Source organism: Anolis carolinensis, chromosome 1 (genome assembly GCF_035594765.1).
Source record: "Anolis carolinensis isolate JA03-04 chromosome 1, rAnoCar3.1.pri, whole genome shotgun sequence".
Classification (NCBI taxonomy): Eukaryota; Metazoa; Chordata; class Lepidosauria; order Squamata; family Dactyloidae; genus Anolis; species Anolis carolinensis.
This window is the reverse complement of record NC_085841.1, coordinates 242,138,957-242,151,502: the sequence shown is the minus strand read 5'-3', so window position 1 is coordinate 242,151,502 and position 12,546 is coordinate 242,138,957. Positions and strand designations below refer to the sequence as shown.

General features: G+C 39.6%; 1 protein-coding gene across 1 annotated transcript; it reads right to left on the bottom strand.

Moving 5' to 3' along the window:
- Nucleotides 1-1,104: 1,104 nt before the first annotated feature.
- Nucleotides 1,105-12,137, bottom strand: LOC100554402 (C-X-C chemokine receptor type 1). Its single transcript, XM_003214950.4, has 2 exons — nucleotides 11,730-12,137; nucleotides 1,105-5,647 (listed from the first exon to the last, which is right to left on the bottom strand). Exon 2 carries the CDS (start codon nucleotides 5,624-5,626, stop codon nucleotides 4,547-4,549), a length of 1,080 nt encoding a protein of 359 aa, XP_003214998.2. The 5' UTR covers nucleotides 5,627-5,647; nucleotides 11,730-12,137; the 3' UTR covers nucleotides 1,105-4,546.
- Between the last annotated feature and the right edge of the window lie 409 nt (nucleotides 12,138-12,546).

Below are 12,546 nucleotides of genomic sequence, written 5' to 3'. Positions count from 1 at the left end.
TTTCCTGTCGGCCGTGGCCACCCTCAGTTCCTTCAAGGTCAAGCCAGTCATTTCAAGGATGCCATCCATCCATCTTGCCCTAACCCTAACCCTAACCCTCTTCCTTTTTCCTTCCATTTTCCCCAGTATCATTCTCTTCTCCAAGCTTTCCTGAGATACATAGATTTATAGGCTGCAGTGTGTAATTATTGATTTCCTGTACTTTTTTCCATTGCAGTCACTCACTGATGTACATGTATGGAATGCTCATACTGAACAGACTCCCACAAAAATTGAATCTTTGCATAAGAGGTGTTATTAGTTGAGTAATATTGATTATTAAGGCAACTTTACTTTCTTCGATTTCAATTTTTTCAGAATATATGAAGTGAAATGTCTATTTGTGTACACCTTATACCACCCATTCAAGGACCACAGATCAAATCTGGCATGCCACGTCATTCTATTTGACCCATAAGGCTTTCCATGCTCTTGGAAAACAGAAACTGGGAAGCATGTAAGGAAGTCTGCAAAAGTAATTAGACACACTTCAAGATGTTCAAAAGATGGTTGCTTCATTGGGTTAAAAAAAACAGACACATTTTGTCCTGTGAATACTTTTCAGACCTTCTTCAAGGGCTATTAAAAATGATGTTAAACATTTCTGGACCAAAAACTCTAAAGTCTTAATACATGGGATGATAGGGTGTTTGTTTGTTTGTTCCTGCAAAGAGGATACGTCAGTGCAGGTTAAATGTCATGTGTGAAACAGCTCACACTTTACAGTTATGTAGAAATCTTCACCAACAGACCATTTGTTTTGCTCTTCATGTAAGAGGAAGTAGGGGCACAGTTCTTGCCCAATATGTAGGTAAGACATGTTTGCTTTAGAAAGCCTATGATCTGCCAGCCTCATCATTTCTAAATGTCTTCAAGACTATACAGTGTAGTGGGCTGTAGTTAGCAGTGGCTGTTTACATGTAAAGTCTCCTGCTTGCTAATAGGAGTGTGCACAATGTGCAAAAAGCATGCTATTTTCAGTTCCATTTTTGGCTCCCCCCCCCCCCCCCATTCTGGTTTCCGGAAAATTCCTGAAATCTGGAGGGAGATGCCGTTTTTGTTCCAGTAAGATTCGGTCCATTGGCATCAATGGGGAAATTTTAGAGCCTTGTTTCTCCAAACCAGAAGACAGGGTTGTGTGCAAATTACTCTGCATGTACGTTTTGCCCAGCAGCAAGTAGGCTAGTTTGAAGTGTGAAGTTGGGAAAGCCTGGTAAAAGCTAGCAAGCACGGATAGTGTCAGCCAAACATAGCTCAGGGAATGCTATGAAAGGGGAGGGGGCAGGGGAGAATGGATATAAAACCAAATCTTGTCTCTGAGGTTTTTTTCCTATAAAACAGAACCATATCTCTTATTCTCTTGGTGGTCCTCCATCCGAGTACAAACCAGGGCTGACACCACTTAGCTTCCAAGATTAGATGAGATATGGTGTTTTCCCAAGCCTTTGGGAAAACTATAATGTCTGTCTTTACTGTATACCTTCTGTTAAAATCAAGACCCCTAACATACAGAGGCACTTCAAGCAAGGAGAAAAGATAACCAAATGAGTTTACTGAAAACAAGATGAATAAAGGGTTAAATCCTTCTGGGGCTATTGAAAGATAGATTAAAACAATACATTACGAAGGGAGATTTTGCTGGTTGCAGTCATCTCTCTGGGATTTTTTAAAGTCTTTTGCCTCTGATGCAAAGCTATGGTTTACATGCTGGTACTTATAAAGATGTCTCGATCTTCTTTGTGAAACTTAGGCTGACCAAAAGCTTCTGTTGTCTTTGGGACTGGTGGTACAGTAGAGTCTCACTAATCCAAGCCTCGCTTATCCAAGCCTCTGGATAATCCAAGCCATTTTTATAGTCAATGTTTTCAATATATCGTGATATTTTGGTGCTAAATTCGTAAATGCAGTAATTATAACATAACATTACTGCGTATTGTATTTTTCTGTCAAATTTGTTGTATAACATGATGTTTTGGTGCTTAATTTGTAAAATCATAACCTAATTTGATGTTTAATAGGCTTTTCCTTAATCCCTCCTTATTGTCCAAGATATTCGCTTATCCAAGCTCCTGCTGGCCCATTTAGCTTGGATAAGTGAGACTCTACTGTATATGAATACTACAGACAATGATCAGGCCTCAAGTCTCTGTAGCTCTACTGCAGAAAAAAGGAGGAGTCTAGCAAAGGAGCTCTATACAGGCAAATGGAATAGACCAACTAAGGCTGGCCTCTAGGGGGATTATATGCTCCACCCAAAACTAATACAAAATGAGGTAGCTACACTATTGGGAAAACCTATAAACAGGGGGAACAAAAGCAAAGGAGAGTAAAAGGCAGAGCCAAGACTTCACATATGGTACCTTTAGGATACTTAAGCCTTTCATCCACAGTACTATGAATCAAAATGCTTGTTGCTTTACTTAAATATTCTTCCACTTCAATTGATTTGATATAATTGAAAGTACAGTAGAGTCTCACTTATCCAACATAAACGGGCTGGCAGAACATTGTATAAGCGAAAATGTTGAATAATAAGGAGGGATTAAGGAAATGCCTATTAAACATCAAATTATGCTATGATTTTACAAATTAAGCACCAAAACATCATGCTTTACAACAAATGGATAGAAAAAGCAGTTCAGTACACGATAACGTTATGTAATAATTATTGTATTTATGAATTTAGCACCAAAATTTTGCAATTTATTGAAAAATTGACTACAAAAACATTTACTACTAAAAGGCAAACTATGTTGGATAATACAGCACCTTGGATAAGTGGAGCTTGGATAAGCGAGACTCTACTGTACTGGTTATCCTATATCACTCCATTTTATGCAAATAGGATTATTATTGAAATTCAGTTTGAAGCCAATAATATTTTCTAGACCATTTTTATGATATGAAAAATTAACAATTATCATTTTTACCATAGATGATTGAAAGTATCAACATGATCCCTCTATATAAACGTTTATTGGAATTGCAGTTCATACCTTGATTGGATTTTGAACAGCAATGCATATAACCATGGGAGAGTGAATTTTCTCATGTCAAAAATCTCTACAGCAATGCAGCAATATTGGTACATGTGTGAAAAACAAGTGCTAGACAAAGAGATACTATATTCACCAAAACAATTAGTTCATGTGGGACAAAAGAGCTGTTTCTATTATCTAAACTTTCTTCATCAAAGTGGAGCCCCCGGTGGAGCAGTGGATTAAACCCTTGTGCTGGCAGGATTGCTGACTTGAAGGCTGGGTTGTTGACCTGAAGGTTGCTGGTTCTCTCTGTCAGCTCCAGCTCCCCATGCAGGGACAGGAGAGAACCCTCCCACAAGGATGGTAAAAACATCAAAACATCCAGACGTCCTCTGGGCAACATCCTTGCAGATGGCCAATTCTCTCACACCAGAAGCAACTTGCAGTTTCTCAAGTTGCTCCTGATATGAAAAAAAATCAAAGTACTGACAGACATAATTCCTAGCTAAAAGAAAACTACTCATCACACTTCTTTTTGGTAATAGAAGACATGCTGCTATTCATGCTCAACAAATATATATATATATATATATATATATATATATATATATATATATATATATATCAGCACATAAATTTGAGAACTAGCACAACTAGTATGACTAGTTGATACACAGCTAGCAAAGCCAAGGCTTCTCATAGCTAGTTAAAAATGACTAAAGGCAAATTATGCATCTATCTCTTTTTCTACCCATCTTGAAACTACCTATATTAATCTCATAGAAAGCTGGCCCATTAACTTCAGACATTCCTGTGCAAACAAATTTCAGTAAAAGCACAGGAGTTTTCCTTAAAAAAAAAAAAAACCAGGCTGCCTATCTCGTATATCTATTTGCCTGAATGTACACTTAGCTAAGGGAAGTATTTCTTAGTGGGTATGTATGATTGCACTGTAAATGGCTCAGGAACCCCCTTTTTAAAAAAATCTTTCCATAAAGAAAACACCTTAAAGAAGATCTGCAGGTTTCATGCATGGTATTACACAGATGCATTTTATCCGCTAATAACATGTTAACATGCTTAAAAACAGCAAAAGACAACAACATCCTGCTATAAAGAAGCATTGAGAAAGGATAGATGTGTGACAGTCTACAGTATACAGTATACAGTATTCTGCATTAGAATTTCACCTGTCCCCTACAAGGGTACACTTTCTATACAGGAAACATCCAACATATGAAGTCCTCCTTTGTTGCCTGAATGTTAAAAGGTGTAACATTTAGTGACGTGTAAAGCTTATACAAAATATATCAATCTTGTATGGACATCTTAAAATATTTCATTTCTATTGGTGTTTAAAAACAATTTTTAGCTGCTCATAAAATTATACAATGATTTATTACAAATGTCAAATTAAGGTTAAGATGAAGCTTCTCAATTATACGATCTTGATCTCAGTCTCAAAGCACTTGCTGGACAGTGTCTTCAGCTCTATTCTTTCCTTTCCCATCTTCATAGAATGGGCATTATAGAGTTGTGGAGGTGTTGCCAGATGTAGATGAGAAGGAAGAGCCTTTCCGATACCGAATCAGGACTTCTTTACTGATGATGCCTCTCTCAACCAGGATCTTGAGGAAGTTATTCCGGAACTTCTGCCCTATAAAGGCATAGATGATGGGATTCATACAGCTGTGAGAAAACCCCAGGATCTCTGTGCCTGAAAGACCAGCATCAATGATACCACGGCGTTTACACTCCTCAGTAATAACCCCAGTCCTCATCAAGGTATCAGCAAATAGGGTGATGTTGTAAGGCAGCCAACAAAAGAGGAAGACCAGCACCACAACCAGGATGACTTTCATAGCTTTCTTTTTTTGATTGTTCTTCATTTGAAAGAGTCTATGCACCGTTACCCCATAGCAAAAAAGCATGATGGCCAAAGGCACAAGGAAGCCAAATGTTTGAGGCAAGATTCTCAGCACCACTCTCCATTTAGATGTTTCATTGCCTCCAATATTCTCATAACAAACTCTCAAAGAGGAATTAGGTGCATAGAAAACTTCACGGTAGGTAATCATAGGCAGTGAAAGGAGAAGAGAGAACACCCAGATGCCAACACAGACAAATTTAACCCAGTGCCTCTTTTCAGTTGCATGACGGGTAGCATACACTATTGCCAGGTAGCGATCAACACTGATGAAAGCCAACAGGAGGACTCCGCTGTAGAAATTGACTTCCTTCAGGACAGAAGTGAATTTACACATGCCAGTGCCAAAGATCCACTCATGAGCACGGAAGACAGCCCAGATGGGCAAGGTGAGGGCAAAGAGGAGGTCGGCAATGGCTAGGTTCAGGAGGTACACGTCAGTCACAGACCGATTCCGTTTGTTGTAGGCAACCACCAAAACCACCAAGGCATTCCCTATCAGGCTGAGTAAGCACACCAGGCAATAGAGGAAGGCCACAAAGTACCTGATCACAGGCGATGCAGCCTCAGCTCTGCAGGGTTCTGACACACCGCTAGGATCGATTGTATTTTCATAAACATAATTATAATTTCCAAAGAGCTCATACAAATTCCCATCAAATGTCCAGGTATCTTCCATCTTAAATTCTTGTTAGTCAACCTGTGTGTGAAGCCAAAGCAGACATTAATAACCAATTACATTAAATTCAAGGATTTACAGATGAATTATAAAAACCTGTGGGTTAAAACAGACAAATCTACAGTTGGACTAGATGGCTTGAATTTTGTGAATTACACAATGCAATCCAGAAGATGAAGAAATCAGATGAGCTACATTCTTACCTGTACATAGTAAATTAATGTTTTAGTTTATATTGGATGAGTAATGGCACTCTTTCCAAGCAATAATTTTATTTGTATGTTTAAATGTGTATTCATTCATATTGAAGCATTTAATTAAAAATCCACTTTTCTTCCAACATAGGACCTTTATATGAAATACATAGGACTTCTAGTCATTCTTAGCATACACTTTACTAAGAAAGAATTATAGGAAGAATGCTACTGTGTGTGTTTGTTGATTCATGGAGACCTAATAAATTTCATACAGATTTCTTTTAAGACAACAAATACTCAGGTGTGGTTTTGTCAGTTCCTTTCTATGAAGTATAGCCCACAGTACCTAACATTTACTGGTGGTCTCACATCCAAGTACTAAATAGGGATTAACCTGCACAGCTTCCAAAATCAGAAAGCATCTGGCGCCTTTAGGATATTTATGCTCTTTAAGAATGCCACTACTCATTGCTAAGCATGCAGTTCTAATAAAAAAGAAAGTGTGGGACTTTTGAGTTAAAATTATGGATTTTATTTTTTCAAAATGAAGTCTAAAGTAATGTACAGGGAATTTTGAGTATGAAGGAACAAATATGAAGAAACAATATTTTGATTAGCTCTGTTTTTCCTTGCCCTCATCCTTTCACAATCTCCCTTACTGTCCTGATCAGAGGATTTTGGGGGGCAGTAATACCAGTGGGTAGAGCAGCAAAGAACAAAAAGGAAAAGGCAGAAAAGGGGTGTCTAATTAATATTTTTCTTTATCTTTAAAATTTTAATTTTATTGTAGGAAGACTGCACACACACAAAAAGCAGAGTTTCATCTGGAAGTACCTGTTATCTTCCTGTTTTCCTGCAATATTTTTTTTAATTTTCTTCCTGGAGGCTGTTCTTGAAGTGCATACAAATTTACTTGGAACATATTTACTTGCTTTACTTCCAGGAAGAGATGAATGAAAGATGAGGAAATTAGAGGGAAGGGGTTAAGGGCTTTTTAATAATGTTCACTTTTTTGCTTTTTAATGAGTTTGCTCTTAATTGATTTTAATGTTACGGACAGATTAGTTTTGTGTTACCTTTTAAACATATTTGTACTAATGTGAGCTTTTATCTGTATCAATTTTGACCTGAGGGTTTTGTAAAGAACTAACTAGTAGAAAAGTTAGTTCTTATCGCTAGCATGCAGAAGGTCACTTGCTTCTTCATGTTTCTGTTTAAATATTGTTATTTATATATTTTAATGTCGGATGCAATGCTGAAATTACAAGAAACAATAGACAGGCAATAACTCTCCAAACAATGAACAATATCTATCTAAAATAATAAACATTGTTCCTATCCCCACGCCAATTAAAATTAACTTCTTTAACTGCAGTATGCTAAATTATTTATGACAGTCCTCCTCTCTACATCGATTACTTTATTGTAAGGAAAGATAGTAAATGTAAAGATGTACTGTATTTTTCGCTTTATAAGACGCACTTTTTCCCCCCCCAAAATAGAGGGGAAAAGTCAGTGCGTCTTATAAACGCAATATGACCTCACGAGGCGAGGAGAGAGAGGAAAGAAAGAGGGAGAGCGCGCACGCACGCGCACACGCAAACAGAGGGGTGCGCGCTTGGCGAACTAGCCGGACGAGTGACTGACTGACTGAGTACTCGGGAGAGTGGTGCCGCCGTCGTCTCCTCGTCCTCCTCACGGGCGGAGGGTCGCCCATGGTGTGGCCTCATGTCTAAGACGCTGCGGAGGAAGCGGCACTGGCTGAGCAAGGTGCAGGAGTGCGCTGTGTCCTGGGGCAGCGGCTGCGGGCCGGACCCAGAGCTCCTCCACGGCGGCGCCGAGCGCGGAGAGTTCCCTTACCTCGGCGCCCGCCTCTCCGAGCCTTCGCCCGCCACCTCCTCTTCCTCGGGCGGCACTCCCGGCTCGGTCCTGCTCTCGGGGAAAGCCCCGGCGCCAGGGGACGTCTTGCTGGAGGTGAACGGCACCCCGGTGAGCAGCCTCACCCACCGCGACACGCTGGCCGTCATCCGCCACTTCAGGGAGAACTATCGCCCAGTTCTGCGAGTGGGTGAAGTCTTCATGGCAGTTAGTGAAGGATGAAACGGTTATTAAATCCTTTAAAAAATGTGGCATCCCCATTTTCCTCCTCTGAAAACTAGGTGCGTCTTATCATCAGGTGCGTCTTATAAAGCGAAAAATATGGTATTTCTTTATATATCATAATCTATATTCACCATTAGGAGCCCTGGTGGTGAAGTGTGTTAACGCGCTGAGCTGCTGAACTTGCAGACCAAAAGGTCCCAGGTTCAAATCCTGGGAACGGAGTGAGCGCCTGCTGTTAGCTCCAGCTTCTGCCAACCTAGCAGTTCGAAAACATGCCAATGTGAGTAGATCAATAGGTACCGCTCTGGCAGGAAGGTAATGGCGCTCCATGCAGTCATGCCGGCTGCATGACCTTGGAGGTATCTATGGACAACGCTGGCTCTTCGGCTTAGAAATGGAGATGAGCACCAACCCCGAGTCAGACATGACTGGACTTAATATTAGGGGAAACTTTTACCTTTTTATATTCACAATCTCCTTTTCCCTTCTTTATATTGTCTGAATGTTATTTCTGTTTTCAAAATCTCCTGTATCGTTGTACTGATTGTTAACCAAAATTTCTATGCTTTTTTACAAACATGTTTCTTAGACTTCTAACATTATTCTCCTTTCCATGTTTTAGTTAATTTACCTATACTCTTTTTGACTAAAACTAACTTGTAACAAAGTTAGTTGTTTTCATTGGCATGCAGGAGGTCACTAACTTCTTTCTGTTCCTGTCTCTTTCTGTTCCTGTGACTTTTTTGTTTACATCACACGTGAAGCAACTCACAATTTAACTGCCTTGTGGGGAAATCTGTGTCATGAGCATGACTACCTTTGTTTTTCTGTGAACAGACCTCTTTCTCAAGATATAAGGCACATAAATGATGACACATTTAAATAATTGCGTCTTTCCATCCTCAAATTAATAATCAGGGCAAATCTGTGCCTTGTGAAAAAATGTGGTCAGCTAAGACTTACTCAACCACATTAGTAGGTTTGTTCTTCTTCATTTCTTACTGAAATGATGCTGAAATTGCTGGGAGATCTTAAATGTGTAACATCACAGCAGTAACAGAAGAATTTGGATATCAAGGCAATACTGGAATTCAATGAGTATGTTGGATGGTAGTTGCAAAAAATGTGAAGTGCTACTGTTTTCAATAATACTTTTGAAGCAGTCAAGAAAACATCTGAATCCGGTGACCATGAAACATGAAAGAAGAACTGAAAATAAATCAGAGTTGAGAGACCTCATCACTCATGAATCGAAAATAGCTTAAAGAGAAGAATGAGCATTCATTCTGTGTGAAATATCAAAACACAACCTGGATAATTCTAAAAACCTAGAAAATGTAAAATTTGCAAAAAAAAAAGTTGTCTTTTTAAAAGTTAATTTGCAGATAAGCCCACAAAATAGAGACCTGCAAATCCCAAGCCATTTGGCTGACACTGCCTTTGAGAGCTTTATGTAGTACTTCAAAAGCCAAACACTGTTTTTTCCCACTGAAAAGAAATATCAGCACTATATGAACACAATGCTGATCCCATTCCTTTCTGGAGGATTGGATCCTGGTGCACTTGTACTTATATAGCATCAAAGGAAATGCAAGTCTTGTTAATACAGTAACACTTAGACAATCAGAATAAGATTAATCCTATTATAGTTATGTTTAATCCCAAAGTTATGTTTCTTTCTAAATTTATAGTAGTGGTTTATTCTTGTTTATTTAAAAAAACTTTTTTCATTAACTGGTGGTCACCAGTTTCCCCCAAAATAAGACTTACTCCAAAAATAAGAACTGTCATGATTTTTCAGCATGTCTGAGGATGCTTGAACTATAAGCCCTATTTCAAAAATAAGCCCTAGATGTAGTTAATTTAAAAAGTCAATTTGGAAAAATGAGACTGCCCCTGAAAACAAGCTCTAAAGCATCTTTTGGAATAAATATTAATATAAGACCCTGTCTTATTTTGGGGGGAATCAGAGTATCTTTCAGATGGCTGCGAATTGCCACATATGAACTGCAAAAATAAGAGTTAGGGTGTTGGTTTTCTTTTTAAAAATCACATTTTTGCAGACCAGAGAAATTGTTTGCCTACATTTTGATGCAACCCCCTCGCAGATTCACAAACTTCCAGGAAACTATTATTGCAATTAGACAGAGGACTGACAGTGATTAGATTAGATCAAGTTTTAACCTGTCTTAGGAGTAGAAGAAAAAAGGGAAGGTAGAAATCCTTAAGTGGCAGGATTTCTGTTTAGTCAAGAAACGGTTATTGCAGGACTTGCCCTATCATAACCTGAGGATAGTCATGCACACTTACCGAGAGTTAAATGGCACATGTGCTCTCATCCCAAGAGGCTCTGTAAGTTACTGCAACTGATATTCTTTAAGAACCCCACCCACACAGCTTTCCATTCCTTACGGGATTCAAACACTTCCCTTCTTGCAGCTTTCTTCTCAGAACAGAAGAAATTTGCAAAGGAATGCAGGATTGATTAATTAATTATAGATTAAGTGTGACAATGATTTTTAAAGAGCCAAAATGACGGGGTGGGGTGGGGGGTGGGGTAGAAATAGGGAAGAGCAAGGGTTTTTAATACCCATCTCCCTGGCCTGCGCTCTCTGGATTTCCATTTCTTCCTGATGCCAAGACCACCATAGGAAGAAAGGACCTTGGCCAGTCATTTTTTGGAAGGCAAACCTAGGGCAGTCCTTCCCAAGTCCCAAGACATTATAAGAGAAAGCAAAGCCCCAGATTATCCCCAAGGACAGGCTTCTTTACACACACATCCCGGGTGCCAGGAGGTTTTTCCAAAGGTGACGTGCACCAGGCTCTTGCCTTCTCCCTCTGATACCTGCAATAGACAATATATAACTATGTGTTTGCTTACTTTCCCCCACCAAGCCAGAGAACACAGCTTCCACCTCCCTCCTGCAAGAGCAACATACAGTAGAGTCTCACTTATCCAACATAAACGGGCCGGCATAACGTTGGATAAGCGAATATAAGGAGAGATTAAGGAGAAGCCTATTAAACATCAAATTAGGTTATGATTTTACAAATTCAGCACCAAAACATCATGTTATACAACAAATCTGGCCGGAAAAGTGGTTCAATACGCAGTAATGCTATGTAGTAATTAATGTATTTACTAATTTAGCACCAAAATATCATGATATATTGAAAACATTGAGTACAAAAATGCATTGGATAATCCAGAATGTTGGATAAGCGAGTGTTGGATAAGTGAGACTCTACTGTATTATCCTCTTCTGTCAAATGAAGACCACCAGACTCGGATATATTTTTGTAATGTCTGGTAATGATTATCTCATCTGAAAGTTGTAGCAGCTTAACTTTAATCTCTGAGTTTTTTAGACGCTATACCTGACACTTATTGCATTCATCCGTTGTTCCCAACACATCAATGTGTTGTTCCTATACATATTCTTAGCTTCAGTCTTACCCATGTAAAAGGAGCTAAAATCAGGACTAGCCTTACCACTGGGCATAGTAGGCAGACCTGAAGGCTATAAATGCTGAAAGGCAGTGGAGAAAGACTCTTGCATATTTCTCCAAAATGTCTGTTGTTCCTTTCCTTTGGAGGACATGCCGCACAACTTCCCCTGAGCGCCTAAACTGAGCTGCTTCAAACGTGGTGAAATGCAATATCCTATTGCCAGTTCTGAAGGAATATTCAATAAGTAATCCATCTGACTTCTGTACAGGGGATGGGAAAGGGGGTGCATCTTTTCCTCCATCCCAGGCAATAAAATGCTCTAGGTCAGATCAAGCCAGAATCATCCACTTACCCAGTACTTTGGAATATCCTCTTCACAGCACAATAATCTGGCACTGAAGATTTGGATGCACTAGAGGAAGTGACTGTCGCAAAACTTCCCTTCACAATGCAAAGACAAGAACATAGCAGGCTCCTTTGTATGAAGAAAGAGACGACAGGAAACTGCTCATTCAGTGATCAGGCCAGCAGGTAGCCACATCGGTTCTTGCAGTTGAAGATTTCCCTTCAAAAGTGGGGCTCAAATAGCTGCTGAGCCGAAGCAAAGAAAGGCACTTTGGTCTCAGTGCAGTCAAAGTTTTGCTGTCCCTGGAGTAAATGGTAAGTGTAGAATTCAGGCATGGATCAGTTCAGTACATTATAGGGATGCTCCTCACTCTGGCAATGCATGAATTCATTAGGTTAAACACAGTGTGTGTGTGTGGGGAGGGGGATTTAGTGCATTAATTTAATAACATCACCAAGGTCCGTCCCTATGAATCAAGTTCTGTTATTGAACACAACTACCCCCACCCCTAATAAAAAGGATTTATGGTTTTCCAAGGACAATAAGCCATAATGAGATAAAGTGGCATCCTCTCTTTTGCATAAAGCTCCCAGGCCTTCCACCACCCCCAGATCTCTCTCTCCCTTCTATAAAGTGTATTTTATCCCACCTTTATTCCTATAGACCTATTAAACATGTTCTATTTTATTTCTATGAGCCCCGGTGGCAAAATGTGTTAAAGCACTGAGCTGTTGAACTTGCAGACTGAAAGGTCCCAGGTTCAAACCCCGGGAGCGGTGTGAGCGGCCGCTGTTAGCTCCAGCTTCTGCCAACCTAGCAATTC